Source organism: Hyposmocoma kahamanoa, unplaced genomic scaffold (assembly GCF_003589595.1).
Source record: "Hyposmocoma kahamanoa isolate Upper Pololo Valley unplaced genomic scaffold, ASM358959v1 232, whole genome shotgun sequence".
In the NCBI taxonomy this organism is placed as follows: Eukaryota; Metazoa; Arthropoda; class Insecta; order Lepidoptera; family Cosmopterigidae; genus Hyposmocoma; species Hyposmocoma kahamanoa.
The window spans coordinates 7,098,766-7,118,226 of NW_020653750.1; the positions used below are offsets into that span (position 1 = coordinate 7,098,766).

At 36.6% G+C, this 19,461-nt stretch overlaps 1 protein-coding gene across 1 annotated transcript in view; it reads left to right on the plus strand.

The window, feature by feature from the left end:
- Positions 1–19,461, plus strand: part of LOC113228503 — a 152,371-nt gene that overhangs the window by 131,847 nt on the left and 1,063 nt on the right. Inside the window, exons 2-5 of the mRNA XM_026461835.1 lie at positions 13,794–13,917; positions 14,708–14,946; positions 18,817–18,909; positions 19,246–19,386. Coding sequence (XP_026317620.1) covers positions 13,811–13,917; positions 14,708–14,946; positions 18,817–18,909; positions 19,246–19,386 — 580 coding nt within the window. The 5' untranslated portion in view covers positions 13,794–13,810. The remainder of the gene's footprint in view (positions 1–13,793; positions 13,918–14,707; positions 14,947–18,816; positions 18,910–19,245; positions 19,387–19,461) is intronic.

Below are 19,461 nucleotides of genomic sequence, written 5' to 3' on the forward strand. Positions count from 1 at the left end.
AGATTGAAGACATTTTTACTTTGTTGTTGGTTGCTAATGTCTTTGTACCATTTATACAAAGTAATAAGTTGAATAATGATCTCTTATCTTCTGATTGACGACTGAATGAATGTATTAAACTTATAAGATAACGAAAAATCCAATAACCATTAGCTCGCTTGATATTCTTTAAGCGATGACATGTTGAACGCTCATAAAACTCAGGGGCGGCCAAAATGAGTTTCTTAACTTTTACAAGTTGCGTCTCGCGATGAGATGACTTTGGCTTGTCTTCGGTAGCGTCGCTCAAGCGTAATTATGTTTAATGGGACCGAAATGGCACCGTTTATCGCCGTCATTACTATTTCAAACTTTGTACTCGTCTTTCATTCGCGCTCGTGCCCTATGACGACATGAACTCGCCATTAAGCATATTTTATTGTCAATGTTAGAGATGATAGTTCATAAGGCAATCGGCAATGTAGGTATACCCTCTTAAGTCGCCGTGTACGTCAAAACGTACATATGTGAAGTTTTTTTTTCTACGGAAACACTCGTAACCTCGCACTAAAGAAACCCTGCATCACGGGTGCTATATAAATAACCACAAATTACACCCAAACTCACGAGAGAAATAAATGTAGGCCATAGAAATATTTCTTCTGGCCCGAGCCCTTTGCATAGTAGTCCAGCATGGTAAACGTACGGCCACCGAGGCAGTTAATTATAAGAATTAAGGTTGTTATCTTAAGCTTATAATTATTGTTGCATGATTCAAATTTTAATGTAAATGATATAACCTTCCTTTTTTGCTTCAATTCACGTTTAATTTTTTTTTATACTATCAAGTGACGCGACGAACAAGTCGTGGCCTTGATAGTAAGTGACACGCTTGTCCATAACAGTTGCAGTACCAATCAGAGTTTTAAAATACAAAGATCTGAGGGGCACTGCCACTGTGACCGTCTACCTGAGACTTAAGTTGAAAGTCTCATGTGCCTGTATTTCACCAGCACCCTTATAACCAGGCACCCTTACCCTTCAAAACCAGAACGCAGTAATGGTCACATTACTGCTTGGCGGCAGAAATACGTAAGGTGGCCACACTTCCCTGGACGAACTCTTTCACAAGGTTAGCGTGTTTACGTTTAGGTAAAATAAAGTCACATGGGACTTTTCAACTTATGTCTGAAAGTGATGCATGCAGTGGGAGTGCGCCTCAGACATTTGCGAAATAAAGCTCCGAGTGGCACTGCAACTGCAATGGACAGGCGTGTCGCTTATCATTAGGCTCACGACTTGTTCGTCCCGTCATTTGGTTAATAATAATAGAAAAAAACGCGCGCGTCATTTTTGCAGTTACAATTAGTTTTTTTTATTATTTGTTATAAAGCAAAACTAAACCTTATGTGACTTATAATTAATTGCAATCTAGCCTTTCAACTAGACTAATAAGTAATTTTAATTTAACATAATATTCTAAAATAAATAAGTTATATGTACAAATTGTCTATCGACAAATATATTTTAACTTTAGTCAAGGGGAATATACTTCGCTCGTATGTTCATAGTCTTATTAACAGTGGCACTAATCATCATTTTATTCACTTGTTCAGTTACTGTTAGTGAAGTAAAAATTACTGAAGCGCTACAAACGCGTGGCAGTCGCGCCGCTGTTGCGCTTCTATAAGCGTACCTACAATTTGAAGGCGCCCTAATTCACGCTCACTCTCTTTTATGGGATGTGCATCTTCCTAATCAAACCAAATAAATATCCCAACATTTTTCATACTCATTGATGCTCCATATTTTCTATACAATGTCTGTAATACCATTACCGAGAAGATAATTAGTTATCTGTTATGGTTGATCTGACGTGAACGAATGGATTGTCATATTGATATATTGACATTTTGGCCCGCGACGCTGATATGATATACCTTGGTACCTTATTATGTTGTGCCACATGACAGGTAAAATATGTCTAAAACAGATTTCTATGAAAGGGTCTAATATTACTTAGATATTCCTAAACATTCATAATATAACACTGTAATTTGAAAATTATATAATAAATTGGAATCGAAACCATTTTTTCGGATCATAATTGCGTATATTAGTTTTTTCAAACAAATCAACGTTTCGGGCCCATTACAGATCCCGTGACCACGGCTAACCAAGAATAAATAGATAGATATTATTGGTCATACACAAGAACAAAAACAGTACATAAATAATTAAGAATGTGGGCAAAGGCGGCGATCGCTACGAGCGACCACTTCCATACAACATATGAGGTAGAGGAAATTTACTATAGCAGTAGAGCTCCTTGTGAAAGAGTTCGTCCAGGGAAGTACTGCCACCTTACCTATTTCTGCCGCCAAGTAGTAATGTCAGCATTACTGTATTCCGGTTTTGTAGAGAAAAGGTGTTAGTGAAATTACAAGCACATGGGACTTGTCAATTTATGTCTCAGGGTGACGGGCGCTGTGGCAGTGCCCATCAGATCTTTGCGATTTAAGGAGCTGAGTGGCACTGCAACTGTTATAGACAGGCGTGTAGCTTACCATCAGGCGCACGACTTGTTCGTCCCGAATAATAAATCTGTCGCCGAAGATGGAACAAGCAATGTTGTATAAAAAAAAATAAAAACGTATAGGAAATGAGACTATTTTTCCGGATTTAAATCGCATATATTTGTTTTTTCAAACAAACCGACGTTTCGGGCTCTTTACAGGTCCCATGGTCACGGTTGACTGAGGTGGTACAGTCTTCAACCAGTTATGTCTAATATTGATGCAAACCACCCTATTTTTTCACTATAGTTACTATAGTTATTAATTATATACCTTATTTTTAATTTTACAAAGAAAACATTCCAATTTACGCTACATTCAGTATTACAAATTATTTTATTGAATGAATTTTTATTAAGTTCAATTTATTATTAATTAATAATAGAAATTAGAATAAACTAAAACATATTAATTAGTATAGTCTTATGTCTGTTTGGGATTTTTCATTAGAGGAAATACTGGATCCCAAACTGGTGGTACTGAGAAATCATCTTCTCTGTTGAAATTAGGATGTTTTTTAATTTCAATGGCCTCTCGCAGCATCCTGGGTAGATAACGGACTTCTTTTGCAAGGACCTGGGATTTGTCAAACTTCATTGAATGTGTAGGTTTATCCATGACATGCTCACAGATTGCAGACTTGTAACTTGAAACGTAATTATTTTATTTTTATTTTGCCCAGTTAAAGTGATTCTTGTAAATCTAACTTTTGAATGCAAAGTTATAATGGATCATATTACGAAAGAAGAAGGAACGAAAATACATTTATTTGACTACCACAACAACCCCATACAAGAAAAAAAAACAAAACGACAAAAAAAGAAATTAAACTCACAATCATACTTGAAACACAAACAAAATAATGGCAAAAAAATATATAAACATAAACAAAGACACCACCCACCCTTTTTTTAAATTGTAAAGTGCTTACCTTCAAGTCATAATTATGTCCGCGGTGGGAGCACTGGAAGCCATAGCACAAGTTTCCACCTAGTTTAGATTCCAGCTCCCTCACAAACTTTAATTAGCTAGTAGCAGTAATGCTCACATTACACAAGCAATACTGTCAAAAGCTTAATAAATGATTAGCACGTTTTAGTCAGCTGTAAAGGAGGCAAGCATTCTACTAAGACTTATTCCATTGACTTTCATGAAAATCGGTAAAACACCCTCTTGTGTAAATTTATTCATTCGGTGAATTCTCCTAAGAACCAGCAAACATCAATGGGAAAAGCGCTTAACGTCCAAACATTAAAACGTACTAAATGTAACACACGCTACCCTTGTGAAAGAGTGCGTCCAAAGAAGTACTGCCGTCTTACCTATTTTTGCCGCCAAGCAGTAATGTGAGTATTACTGCGTTCCGGTTTTGAAGGGTAACCCTGCTGGTGAAATACAGGCACATGAGACTTTCAACTTAGGTCTCAGGATGACGGGCGCAGTCGCAGTGCCCCTGCAACTGTTATGGACAGCCGTGTCACTTACCATCAAGGGCACGACTTGTTCGTACCGTTACTAGATTTTATATAGAAAAAAGCTAATACAATTAGTACTTAATAATGTATGTAAACAACAATTTTGTGGTTTGTGATGGTATAAAATAAACTTTATTTCCCTAAAGACGCTAAGTATCTATAAAGGCACTTTGTGTGGTGCAAGACACGGTAACCAAAAGGTCACTAACTCAGTATTTGACAGAGTGATAGATAGATAGATAAAAATTAAATTCACTTACATAGAAACTTACAACTTTACATAGAAATATGAAAAGGCGTTGGCTCGCATAGGAGTCCTTAAAGTCTTCAGTAGCGTAGAGCACCTTGTGAAAGGTTCGTCCAGGAAAGTACTGTCACCTTATCTATTTCTGCCGCCAGGTAGTAATGTCAGCATTACTGCGCTTCGGTTTTAAAGGGTAAGAGTGCTGGTGAAATTACAGGCTCATAGGACTTGTCAACTTATGGTTCGATGTGACGGGAGCTGTGGCAGTGCCCCTCAAACTTTTGCGATTTTAGCTCTGAGCGGCACTGCAACTGTTATGGACAGGCGTGTAGCTTACCATCAGGCGCACGAGTTGTTCGTTCCATCACTTAATATTATAAAAAAAACTAAGCTGCTCGTACTGCCAGGGTTGCCAGATATTGCTGGAAAACGCAATGCCTTCCTAGCACTCATTTTCAGTTATGATCCTAAGTAAGGTCACGGAAAAACATAAGCAATAATACTTAAAAAAAATAATATTATTATTACACATACGTCATAGTTTTAAAACTGCCTCGGTGGCTGAACTGCTGCATGCAGAGGGCCCGGGTTCGGGAAGGCCGGGGGACATATTTGTATGACCTACATTTATTTCTCTCATGAGTTTGGGTGTAATTTGTGGTTTTCTATGAGTATGTCCATGGCATCGAGTATATAACCACAAATAAAGACGAAATGTCATTTAAATTGTTTGAAAACTATTCTGCCAAGTCATTACTATGACAACTCCGCTCCTATTGGCCAACCCGAATTCGAAACAATTCGTCGTCAATTGTTTCAGTTCAAAAGGACCAGTTTAACTTGAGCTTTGCTATAATGGATGAAAATAGCAAAATTATATATTTAATATTTAATTACCGGTGAAATGTGATTCTATTTGTTTTGTAATTAGAAGTTTTGCTGTTTTTTCCACACTACCGAATGGAACAGCCCCCATTGTTAGAGATATTATCTTTATTACAATGAACACAGAATATTTTTGGAATATACGGATACGTACACAGGGCAGTTGTTAGCGATGTACTATTTCAGTGCAAACGAGAGTTGATATTTAAAAGTGATATAAGGCCCATTTACCTGATGAGATACCCTATTTTTTTACCAGGGGTAAAAAAAATAGAAAAAGAAAATGGGAATAAAGATTATAGAACGAATTTGAGTTTGCTATTTTAAAACAACAAATTAACGTGCTCATTTACTGATTCAATTCAAGTAGAGTTGGTGTAAATGAGGCTTGTTACATAAAGCCTTCCCGAAGCGAAATCCTTGTTCAAAAGAGCATATAGCCTTTGAGAACCAAATCAATCAATCCTTTGTCTTCGCTTTTAAAAAGTAAAGACAGAGGATTGATAACTTTAAATGAATATAATTTAATACATAGCCTAAAGTTAACATACGAAGAGATAATGGTACTACATGAGTAATGACCATCTTATTAAATATGCAGTGTAGATTCTTAGAGGTATTTAAATTAATAGATTTTATTACATTTTTGTACTATTATTAGCGGACTAATTAATGACTGTGGTTGCGGTAGTAGTATTAAAGAATAAGAAATATGCCCATTGTTAATTTGGTTGAGTATTTTTAACAGACTTCAAGAAAGGACGAGGTTATCAATTTTACTGTATTTTTTTTGTGTGTATGTTACGCGAACATAAGATATGCTGTTAACTACATATTACCGCGATAACTCCGAATTAGTGAACCGTTTTGCCGTATCGCCACCTGTAAGTTCTTTAGTTTTCAAGTTTTTAGATCTTTTCCAAACATAAACCAGTCGATAATCAAGGGCAACGAGCAGTTCGTTGTTCAAAACTTGAACACTATTGAACGGTGTACGGATGGAAAACTTAAACCGTACCGAACTCCTAACGGGAAACTCGCGGGTAATCGATATTAAAAAACATCTACCGGTAAATTGAAAAGTTTTACAAACAACGAAAGGTTTATTGGATAAGTAATTCTACAGTGTAGGTGAACTTTTTCAGAGATACGGTAATTTTCTTTTTTTTTTATTATGAAAATACGTGCGCATTTAACCTCCATCTCACCTGATGGAAAGTAATGATGAGGACGACGATTTGCCTTGAAAAGGCCCAAGTTATACATATTTCAGGGAATCGTTGAATGATTGAAATATTTTTTATTGCCCATAAAATTACAGTTAAAATACAATACAGTAACTTAGGTATAAAGATAGTAAGTTAATGTGCAACAGGCGGCCTTATTGCCATGTAGCAATTTCTTCCAGACAACCTTAGTATAAATTTGGGATATGCAAAAGGGATGCAACCAAAGAATATCATTACAAGTATAATCGTTCGTTCGTTCGAATCGTTTTTATTGGATATCGTGTTTCGACAATTTTAAGTGGATTACTATTAAACATCAACCTATTTATACGTCCCACTGCGGGGTACGGCTTTCCTCTCAGGCGAGAGTTTAGGCCAAAGACCGTCACGCTGGGAACTTCACCCTTTTTATGGTATTAAGTAACTGGACGAACAAAATAGGGCGCCTGGTGGTAAGGGCCACGCTTGTCTGCAACAGTTTCAGTGCCACTCGAAGCTTTAAGCCGCAAAGATCTGAGGGGCACTGCCACTGCGTCCGTCACCAAGAGACACAAGTTGACAAGTCCCATATGCCTGTAACTTTGCCAGCACCCGTACCCAAACTCTATTGCTATGAATCAAAAATTAATTATATAATTAAGCAAATTACACTTAAAATCGTAATATTGATTAAATTCTACTGCTCATTCATCAAATCGATTCCCCTGAGAATAATGTAAATGAAATTCTAAGGGTTGCTCTTTGTAAATATACATTTGAATACATTTATCAATTACAATATTTGTTTCAAATATCTTAGATCGAGAATACCTGCAAAAGTTAAACGAGTCAATATCACGGTTTTTTGTCAACCAAGTACACAGCAGCTGGACCTTGAGAATAAAGTTTTTGTTTCACAATAGTTTCAAACCTCGTAAATGGCAAATTCTAAATATCAACCGGAATCTCATTATAGAAGCGTATACATGTCCCTTAAATGAATTTGTGACTTTTTGAAGATGACTGTTAATAACTTTTATAAAAAAACCGACTTCAAAAGTTCGTGGAATTATATCTATTTCATTGAAATCGGTTAACGGAAAATCGGCTAAGCCGCATTCATCCCCTAGTTTGCCACCCTTAGAGGTGGAAGGTTTTCTCCAAATTTAAATGTTACCAATACTGAGGTACCCGCTTTCCAATAAAAAAGATTAATCGAAATTGAATAAAAAAGAGATACTGTCGAATTGAGAATTTACTTCTTTTTTTTTGAAGTCGGTTAAAACGGCTAGTTTATTTTTGTTCCTCGTGTTAATGTACGTCTGTCTGTGAGATCTGAGAGACACTGTCACTGCGTACTTCACCCTGAGACACAAGTTGACCAGTCTTATATGCCTGTAATTCACCATTTAACTAATAACACCGTTTAGCGTTCAATTTAATGTTGTTCTTAAAAAGCCCTACTTTCATATTACACACTTGGTCAAATAAACCTCTGCAAAAATTACAAGTTTTCAGAAGAGAAGTTAAACAATTCTACGAACGAAAGTAATATAAGTAAATTAAGGCAATATTAGTTATAAAATTTCACATTTAAATAACTTGTTTCATGTAGTTCTTATTATTTTCATGACCTTCATGCTTTCATGTGATAAAAGCACATTTAACATATGATCACATGCGGTTTTATTGTACGTACCAAGGTTACCATATAATGATTTATTCACCTAATGTGGTAGAAATAATTTATTCTTTTAAAACAAGAACAGTAATAAAAACAGATATTTGAAGTAATAACATGGAACCGTAAAATATTTACGAATTTCATTTTGTAGAAATATAATCGAATTAGCCAACAGGCATGACAAAGAGCGGTTTTAATAAAAAGAATAAAAAGATGGGACAAGCAAATTGTTAACAAAAATTCGTTTAAAAGGACATAATTGTTTTTTTTTATTATATTAGGAAAGGTTTTCTAAATGGTAGAATATTGGGTACGACGAAACTTGTGTATGTTTAAGTTATTTACACTTTTAAAAAGAACGCTAAGGTAGAAGGATAAGTTTCCTTTTCCTTTGTAAAAGTCTGGTTTAAATTGAGCGAGTGAGATGGTAACAATCGACGAATTTGTGACGTGACGCGCATTTTTTGACCTCACGTTATTTATCTGTTTTAAATGGATTAAGTGTATGTATTGCGTCACAAATGTGACGTTAGTGGTAAAACCAAAGTTTAAGTGAAGTAAAACCAATCTTAACGTTGAGAAGTACAGTATCTTTTATGTTCAAGGACCCTTTGTGTTAATCCAGGTTTTAATTTAATTTATGATATTTGATTGATAATGATTGAATGATTTAGAATTTGGTGGATATCAAATGTTGTTTAATCATGCGGTTTAACGTCTTGTAGTGATTGAGTAAGGAATAGAATGGTGGTAACGTCAAGGGAGACCGGTTACTTCTCAGTTCAGATGTCGAAGGTTCGAGTGCCTGATTACAGACTGCATGTACCTATGACTTATATATTTTTTTACGATACCAAGTGACGGACAAGTCGTGTGCTTAGTGGTAATCCACCTGTCTATAGCTGTTGATGGTGGTAAAAGAGTTCGTCCAGGGAAGTACTGCCACCTTATCTATTTCTGCCGCCAAGCAGTAATGCGGTTTTGAATGATAAGTAAGGGTGCTGGTAAAATTACATGCAACTTGTGTCTCAGGATGACGGATGCTGTGGCGGTGCCCTTCAGATCTTTGCGATTTAAAATTCTGTGTGACATTGCAACTGTCATGGACAGGCGTATCGTTGAATCGTGAAACACACAGAGAGCGGGTCGGGAGCACACGCTCGCGCTCGGTGTTTTGGCTGGCGTCCGTATAAGTACACGGAATTAGACACGCCTCGGTGCCGACCCGACCCGCGCACGACCCGCACCCGCCCTCTGTGTGTTTCACGATTTTACCACTTCCTAGTCAGCGACAGTCCCGTGACTTGGTTTGGTAATAAAAAAAATTTCCTCCCGCTGACGAGGAAAGAAAACATCGAAATATAACCTGTCTATTCAAGAAGGTTCACAGCGCTTGGAAAAAGTGTGAGGTTCCCAAAATGCTAGTGCGGCGTACTATGGTCTAAATTCTCTACTTGTGGAGACCCGCGGTTAGCAGTGCGACTGAAACTTTATCACATAATGGGATACAACGTTTGCTTATTATATTGTTATTATATATTATATATAGTATTTATATTTGAATTATATTAATACAAGTATGCATATTTGTTTACTTAATTTGTAAGTATAATATATTTTTGACTTTTGGGTTTTAGTTTCCAACTTAGATCAGACTGTCCTGCATATTAATAAGGAACAATTCAGCTTGATCCCCATAAAGGACATTATACACAATCAATTACACACGAACTCAGATCGAATCGAGAGTAGGTCATAAATTCTATGGGATTCGCTGTAATACTAGAGATGTGACAAAATACTTTAAAATATAAAAACGACCTACATTTGTTTTCTATTTCGATCAGAATAAATACAATCAGCTTGTGACAGCAATGTCATAGATAACTTTTCCCTATATTATAAATTATAATTTTATGAATCATTTAGCAAAAGTTACAACTAACTCGCACGAAGACTACATAACAACAAAATATTACAAGTTGCATACTAGAACAAATTAAATGTCAAGCAAAAGATAAGCCAGTGTACAATATTTTTTTTTATAATAGGTGATGGGACAATAAAGTCGTGCGCCTGATGGTAAACGACACGCCTGTCCATAAGATAGATAGATAGATTAAACGTTTATCATAACAGTTGCAGTGCCACTCAGAGCTTTAAATCGCAAAGATCTGAGGTGCACTGCCTCTGCGCCCATCACCCTGAGACATAAGTTGAAAAAGTTGCCATGTGCCTGTAATTTCACCAGCACCTTTAACCTTCAAAACCGGAACGCAGTAATGCTCACATTACTGCTTGGCGGCAGAAATAGGTAAGGTGGCAGTACTTCCCTGGATGAACTCTTTCACAAGGAGCTCTACTGCTAGTAAGTACAGGTTACCTCATTTCTAGATAATAAATAAAATAAAACAAAGCAGGATTTTCTTTTTCAAGTACTGTTAGCATTACGTTTGTTCAATAATATCTGCGAATTTATAACTCAAACAACCAAATTCAGTCAGCGAAAGAACTATAAAACTGTTTTTTAAATTTACAGCACATCTTTTGATTATGAAAATAGATAATGTGTTTAGTGTAGTAAATTAAATTGCAGTATACTTGCAGGATTTATGTTGAAGTATGTAATAACTTTAGGAACTTTTGTGTATTACATCATGAAATAAATGATATGACTATGACTGTTTCATGGTATCAAGTGACGAGACGAGCAAATCACGTGTTTGGTGGCAAGCGACGAGCCTATTCATATAACTTGCAGTGCCATTCAGTGCTTTTAAATCACTGACAGCTGAGGGGCTATAAAGGTGTGTGAAAATCCCATGTGTCTATATAACACAGTAACGGTCACATTACTGTTTGGTGTCAGTAACAGGACAGTGGTAGTACTTTCTTGAACGAACTCTTTCCATGACTAACCAATGAAAACATGAAAATATCAAGTGAGGGGACAAGCAAGTGTGCGCCTGGATGTAAACAACAGACCTGTCCATAATATTTGCAGTGCCGCTCACAGCTTTAAATTTTCAAAGATCTGAGGGGCACTGCTTCTGCACCCGTCATCCTGAGACATGAGTTGAAAAGTCCCATGGGTCTGTAATTTATCAAGTGTCTAAATTTGATAATAAATGCGTTTTATACCCAAAATTAAATGTTAGATATGCGAGGAAGGACGCATGTCACAGCTCTAACCGGTCGGTCCGAAGGGATCAGAATATGCCATTTATCTTTCGTACAAGACAGGGCACGGCAGTTATTTCCGAACACCACTTATGCGATAGAAATGACACCTTTACATTATTAGTTTTGCTTCCTCATGGACCCGAGGGTGTACGAATTTATGGATTGCAATGGCCATTGGAACTTCGTTTTAGTAATCCAATATCCTAAACTATAGTCCTTTATTGGAACGGCGTTTACGATTTGAAAATTATTTGAAATCGTAAACGCCGTGTTATATTTATTTTACGTGTCTGCTACGTCTGTGGTACAAACGAAAGGGTGCACGAAAAGGCAATCGGCGAGTATCTTACGTCGGTTGAAAAATCCTTTCACCACGATGGCAAGCATTAGGGCGCATTTATTCGATACGAATTTCGTCGCGCTCACCCCGCGCGGCCGTCGAAAAGCGGAGTCCGCGCTGCCGCCGCGCAGCGACCGCGTGGTTTGGCAAAATACGCTCTATTTGTTTAGCTTTTACGTTTTAACTTAAATCAGCGTCTCGGATACGCGGGCGAGTCAGACTGGAATTTGGTCTACGCGGCGGCTGTATTATTCAGAGGAATTTAAATATTGTTGCCTAGTAAATGGAACTCAGATTCGCCATTGTAACTTATGTAATTAATGTAACTGGGCGCTTATACTGTATGCCATCGATACAACAAGAAAAAGATAGTCTAAATTGTAACAGCTGTAGTGAAATGATTTGGCAATCGGCGTAAGGTACTTGCTGATAGTTGCCCAGGATGCGCCTGACGTGCTGGAAAGAAAAGTGCGGGGAGCCTCCTTCTGTGCACTCTACTCTACATTGCTCTACATATACTCCACTAGTTTGTTAATACGATTGATACAAAGATCGAAAAAGCACAAAGAAAAATTCCTTCGATCCGACTGGGCACGAACCAGTGTCTGTTGCGTCACCGTGGTAATTTTGTGTTATTAATTTTGTACTCTTGTACTATTAAATTTAAAGGTTACCTGGTAACATCGAGTATATAACCAGAAATAAAGACGAAATGTCATTTAATTTGTTTGAAAACTATTCTGCCTGCCATATCATTACTGTGACGACTGTGCTCCGATTGGCCAGCCCGGATTCGAAACAATTGACGGGTGTCGTCAATTCTTTGACTTCAAAATGACCAGTTTAACTTGAACTTTGCTATAATTGACGAAAATTGCAAAATTATATATTTAATATTTAATTACCGATTAAATGTGATTCCGTTTGTTTTGTAATTAGATGGTTTGCTGTTTGCACACCACCGAATGGAACATTCCCCATTGTTAGAGAATTATCTTTATTACAATAAATAAATAAATAATATTTTTGGAATATACGAAGACGTACACACAGGTCACTTGTTGGCGCTGTACTATTTAAGTTTTCTTATTTTTTGATTTCAGCGCTAACGACTGTTGATATTTAAAAGTGATATAAGGCCCATTTACCTGATGAGTTGCCAGGGAGGGATGGCCTCTCTATTTCTGGTTATAATTATACTCGATGCCCGGTAAAAAGTGTCGCTTAACAATAAGGTTTGATAACTTTGTTAGTTGAAAAACTTTCATAGGTTTCTCGTAAGTGGCGTTACGGCAAAAAAGTCGTTAATACCAAAAACAATGATTTGCAACAAGCATCTGGAGAGATTCGTGAGGTCTGTTGATGTTCCATATCTCAGTTGAGCTCGAATCGGAGAGCAGCTCGAATCGGAGAGCGGTTCGAATCCAGTTGGAACAAAGGAATTTCTAATTTTGTTTCTTTGTATAAAAAATATATGAATATCATGGTAGTAAAAAAATATACGGTATTCAATTAAATAAATTTTAAATACGGTTGGATTTTTTGGACTTATGAATAATAAACACTGGCTTTGCTACAAAAAATGTAAATTTACAAGTATTTCTTATTGCCCCCTGGAATAAAAGACAGGGGAACTTTATGTTTTTGCGACAGAGCTTTATGCTTTTTAAAAATTAGTTCGAATGATTGAACTTACAATGGATTAAATTTTCATCTTGTTACTTTATGTCCATTTGATTCTCTTTTATAATTGTTACTGCGGTTTTAATAAATTACGCACGGGTACAGAAATTAAATAAAGGGAAATAGGGGCGTCCCAGACCACTGCACTGGACGAGTCCGTTATGGATCGCATAGTGTGAATATAGCTTTTTCATTATTATTATTTTCCTAGGGTCATGGTTTTTAAAAATCTATTGATAATAACATCTGTTGTTATTATGGTACATAGGTCAAACAAACACAAAGACATATTCGCCATACCTATTGCGGGATTTTTACTTTGATAAATCAATAAAAATAACAAATTAATAAAGTGTCTTCACAAAAAATATACGAATATCAAAAACATCACGATGTTCAATACAATTAATAAGTTATTGTTACCTTTTGTCATTAAAAATGTTCATGAAGTTACAGCATATTGTACGGAAGTTTACGAGATTTAGAACTACGTAGATCAAAACTTTGTCCTAATTTGTTCTATTTTTGTTTTACAGTGAATCGGAGGGGAGGTATGTGGGGCGGGGGTGCGCAGTGCATGCACGCCTCGTTGCCGCGTGGGGCGCACGCCCAGCCTGCGCCCACGCTCAGCGGCGCCATCGCAAGCCGCCGCCCGCCCAGGTATACATAACAGTAATAATTATAGTATTAAATCATTCCATAATACCATTTCATAATACATATCATGGGTAGGCGGTCTACAGTCCGACTAAATTATTTAATTTATTTATCGATTTTTAGTCACCTCGGCAAAGCCTAGAGTACAATTGTTGTAGCTTTGATGTCGATATTTTACTTATATTTTTATTGTACCCGACATATTGTTAACATACAAAAGATGTATGTTGCAAGTTTGTTTTCTGAATTAATCTGGACTAACAATACGCGTAGTAGAAGTATGTTTCTTTTCTTTTTGTTCTAAAATTATTTTTAGTATGTAGTAAGGTACATCACTATATTGGAATAAAACAATCTTGAGAGCATGTATCTTTACTACGTCTGCATGGTAATAATAATAATAATAATAATAATAATAATAATATTTATTTTCAAAAAAATTTTTACAACAACATAAATATAAAGTAAGGATTATTACAATACAGGATGAGATCCCTGACTCTCAAAGTATGGTAACCGGTGACATGAGAGCCAACGGTATAAGTACTTCGAGTTAAAGCCTACTATACTATACTAATTTTCATGGTTTTATTGGTTCTCCGTACAAACTATCATCCCCTAGTTCACCCCTTTTAAGGCTTAAATAGGATTGCTCTAAGAACTCATAGTAGGCCCCCTGAACTCTGTCTGTTGTAAAGTAACTACTTTCGCATTTATAATATTAATTTGTATGTTGCAATGTAGTTTCGACTTTAGGATCACAAGGTATAACTTAGCTCTCTTTAAATTTCAGGCCCACTCCTCCCTCTCCGACATTGGTAGCCCAAATTAACTCATCAGTAGCGTGCCTATGGTTGCTGACGCCAATATCAGCTGGTACTGCCGTGGTTGCAGTTCTAGTTGCTGTATCAACCAATAACTGGTTACATACTGAAGAGAATATGCTCAGTTCGTCGTTCAACGGAACTGGGAAACACACTCTTGTTGCTAAGCACACAATATCCGGACTTTGGAGGATTTGTCACACGGATCGTAAGTATAATAATGATATATATTTTTTTTCCGTTATCTTGACCATTTTTGATGCCGCTCGCTAAGTATGACTGGTCGGATGACTGATTGACGGACGCAGACTGAATGTCAGTGGATTAAGCTCAATTTGCATTACCGCGGAACGGAATGTTAGTGGGTTTTTGTAACGAAATTGTACATACACCAAACTGTCTGTTGCGTCCGGCCATACCGACGACACTGCTGTAGGTATCTGTCACACGCAGAAGTCTGAGGGGATAGGGGAGTACATCGAATATTCCCTGGGGGTTAATCGGTTGAAGTTTCGCCACAACGTCGTGGTGGTGAAATTGCCGACCGATGGTCTGTCGACCTTGATGAAGGAGGAGTTTCGGTCGATGGGTCTCGTATATCACCGATTCCGAGGCCGGATTGACACCAAATTGCGCTTCACGTCACCAACAAGTGCAAGTCATGTAGATTAGATACTGCGTTTTTATATTATATTAATGTCTTAAAGGCACATATTATACGGGTCATAGTTGGTTGATATAAAATAAATAAAAATACTGAACTTTATTGAACTATCATTATGTAACGTACAAACTACATACGTTAGCTGCAAGAAATCCTGAGCTAGAATTCTCCGGAAGATGCACGACCTACGTGTAGTAGCAGAAGAACTCCTTGTAAAAGAGTTCGTTCAGTGAGGTACTGCTATCTTACCTATTTCTGCCGCCTAGCAGTAATGTGAGCATTACTGTGTTACGGTTTTTAAGGGTAAGGGTGCTGGTGAAATTACAGGCACATTGGAATTGTCAACTCTGGTCTCATAGTGACCAGTGGCAGTGCTCCTCAATTCTTTGCGATTTAAAGCTATGAGTGGCACTGCAACTGTTGTAGGCAGACACACGCCCGTGGTTACCATCAGGTCCTGTCACTTGGTATTATAAAATAAAAATAAAAATACCATATTTGACTCGTATATAGTTTGTATGTTACACAAATGACATAAAATTTTGCTACAAAAAATCGCTTCAATTCTATTACGAATCAACGTAAATTGAGAGTTAATGTTGTTTTGTTTAGCTAATTGTGTCGCTTGAACAACTTGATAAGACTGGTCTAAGCTTTGATTTGGACCCTTTTCGCATTGTATAGAGACATTTGTATATAATCCTTAAATACATTTACAAGGTACAAAAGGTTTTATTGCTAAGTAGCAATCTCTGTCACGTACCGCAGAATATTACATGGCTGAGTAAAACTATGTGATAGGTGGAAGTCGCAACTTTTAATACAACAATTTCTTAGTACATTTAAGAATACCAAGTGAAGGGACCGATAAGTCGTGCGCCTGTCTGTCCATCCGTAGCAGTTGCAATGCTACTCAGAGCTTTAAATCGCCAAGGTCTGAAGGAAACTGTTGCAGTCGACCGTCACTCTGAGACAAAAGTTGACAAGTCTGTAATAAATGTGCCTGTAATTTCACCATTGATGAAAGAGAAATTTTATTAATTTTTTATTTTGTAAACTTTTCCTTTCCAAGCTCTACTTTTTCATTTAAATTTTTAATTTTAATTGGAAGAAATCCCTTAATTATATTGCTTGCTTTTGTACATTTCTGTAATAAATATTAGACAACATCATATACAGGAAATGAAACTATTTTCCGGATTTAAATCGCGCATATTTATTTTTTCAAACACACCAACGTTTCGGGCCCTTTACAGGTCCTATGGTCAATTGGTTACGGTTGACTGACCACGTAAAAAAAATTATGCTATTTAAATTCAGTAAAATAGTTTCATTTCCTATGAGTAACAATCGCGAAGAAAGAACTCGAAACATCACATACGTTGTTCTGAGTTTGGGGCTTTGACCCCAAAGTAAGTAGCTAAAGCACTTGTGTTATGGAATTCAGAAACAACGATGGTACCATATACACAAAAAATCTGAGACAATATATAGAAAAGTTAGTTTTTGTACAAGGACCCGACTGGGGATCCAACACGAAACCATTACATTCGACCACGGAGGTCGACATTAACATTTTAAATTGTTACATTTGCATTGAAATGAAAAGTAAAAATTTATGTTTCTCTGATTTTTTACACCTTTCACCTTATCACTTAATAATAAATCAACAAATTGACTTAACAAAATTAAAAAAAAAAACAAAGTTGCATTAGACACGAATCGCTTAGCGGTAGACTTTTACTTTAATTCTATGATGTTCTAAGTACACCATCACACAGATTCGTAAATGATATACGTATTACGCATAAACGTAACATACCTAGTGGTACGGTTAGTATAGTTTTTGTGTCGTTGCGAGAGTATAATGCATTTCCCAGCCGGCGCTGGCTGACGGCGGAAACGACAGCGCAGTGTGCCATACCGCGCGGAAACATCGTCCACTACCTATTGTTGTAGCTATGAATAGGTTTTGTGTATAGCTGTTTTTAGTGATGCTATTCTGATTGTACTGTCTATCCTATTCATTTTCATAATATGGTGACAGAGATGTAATGTAAAGAAACAATAGCCCCTTGTGAAAGAGTTGTCCAGGGAATTGTTGCCGTTATTTTTGCCACAAAATGCTTACATTACTACTTTATGGTTTTGAAGGGCAAGAGTTGGTTCGATGCGACCTTATTCATCGTCATCTCCCTTTTTATCACCCTTTTTACTGGTTCCTGGCCACTTATTTTTAAAATTTTGAATCGTTCTCGAATTCCTTTTCTTTCATTATTCTTACGTTGGTTCATTCCGTCACCGCTCTCATCGAAATTCTCGAAGCGAGAGAACGTATTTGTCATCATGTAAAACTCCAACTCCACTTAAACAGTTTTTAAAGCATTAGATATAGACCCTCTTGGGATAAGTACCTGGACTTTCGACTGTTTAGTGCCAGTAGGGAGTGTTTTATATTGTTTGTACCTTTTTTATATCATTGTATTATTTTGTCACGGCCTTTATTTTCTTCTTCCAATAAATTTATGTGGACCGAGCCTTCTCTTTTATTGTAACTAAGGCTAGGCTACAGATTGGTGATGAAATGACCATTTAACGCCTAGGGATCTCGTCAGAGCTGATGAAGACTGACGAGATTACAATCGTCAGATTGAATGCCTCGCCTACACTGTGCTATAAGTATGTTCCTCGGAGTCCCAAAGATATGATAAGAAATGAAAATTATGGAAATATTTGTAGGAGTATTATGACAAGTAATAACGTGTCAATCAACATGATCATAGTTATGCGAAAATGGCATCTAAAGATTTTTCGCTATTTTTAATAGTATTTTTGATAAATTTATTTATATAACTTATATATATAACTTTTGCTATGCTTGTTTGTTGTTGAGGAATTATAGTTAATAAACCACAACAATTTATCATTCCTGAGGGGACAACAACAAAAAATCTTATTTTACAAGGGTATTTTAGAACAAATTATCAAAAACAACGAAAAAACGTTTTGGTGCCATTTTCGTTAAACTGTGATCATATTATAGGCACGTATTGTTTATCAGAATCCATTTATTATTATTTATTACTTATTTCTGCCTTCAAGCAGTAATGTGAGCATTCAGTTTTGAAGGATAAAGATGTAACTCCAGGCACATGGAGTTTGTCAATTATGTCTCAAAGGGACTAACGCAGTAGCAATGCCCCTCAGATCTTTGCGATTTTAAGTTCTGAGTGGCACTACTATTGTTATGGGTTTACGCTTACCACCAGGCGCACGACTTATTCATACTTGCATTGCCTAATACCATGAAAAAGAGAAAACATTACTAATCACATACTTTTAACACTCTAGTACCCTGAGAACATTAAGCGTAAGATAATTGTGTTCCTAATTGAAAATCTTTCGAATTTTCAGCCGGCAGTACAGTGTATCGTTGTTGGGATATCCCGTATTTTCCACTATCGCAATACACGCCGGACCCTATTGATTCTACAAATGCAATACCATGTAAGTTTACCTTGATCTATAACGCCATCAAGTCATCATTACCATAGCCTATGTGCATGTTCAAATATTTCATCATTCAGTGCCCATTGCATTTGTAACACAGACATACTTATCCAGTTCAAGATGAACCAAATATTCAGTAGAGATTTGCATTTCTTTTTTAATTTTCCTTCACTAAAAATAAATTGTAAATTAATAATCAGGTAATCAGAACTATGCCATCAATCAAAACAAGGGTTTGGGAAACTCTACTTTTTTTAATGTCGAGGGTTGTTTGTACTAGGAAACACTTCTTAATCAGATTGGAGGGTATAAATATCATTTATATTTTTTTAGATGTTGTGACGAGGTCGGCGGCTCCATTACTTCTTGCGGTGCTAACACAAGCGGTAGGCGCTCTGTGCTGCGTGCTTGGTCACTGCGTCAAAGGTCGTCGACTGTGCACGTTCATTGCAGGGGTGCTCTTCATTATTTCTGGTAAGAAGTTTTCTTCGTTGAATTTATTTGGCACCAATTAATGAAGAGAATTGGCTATTATCCATTTAATTTGTA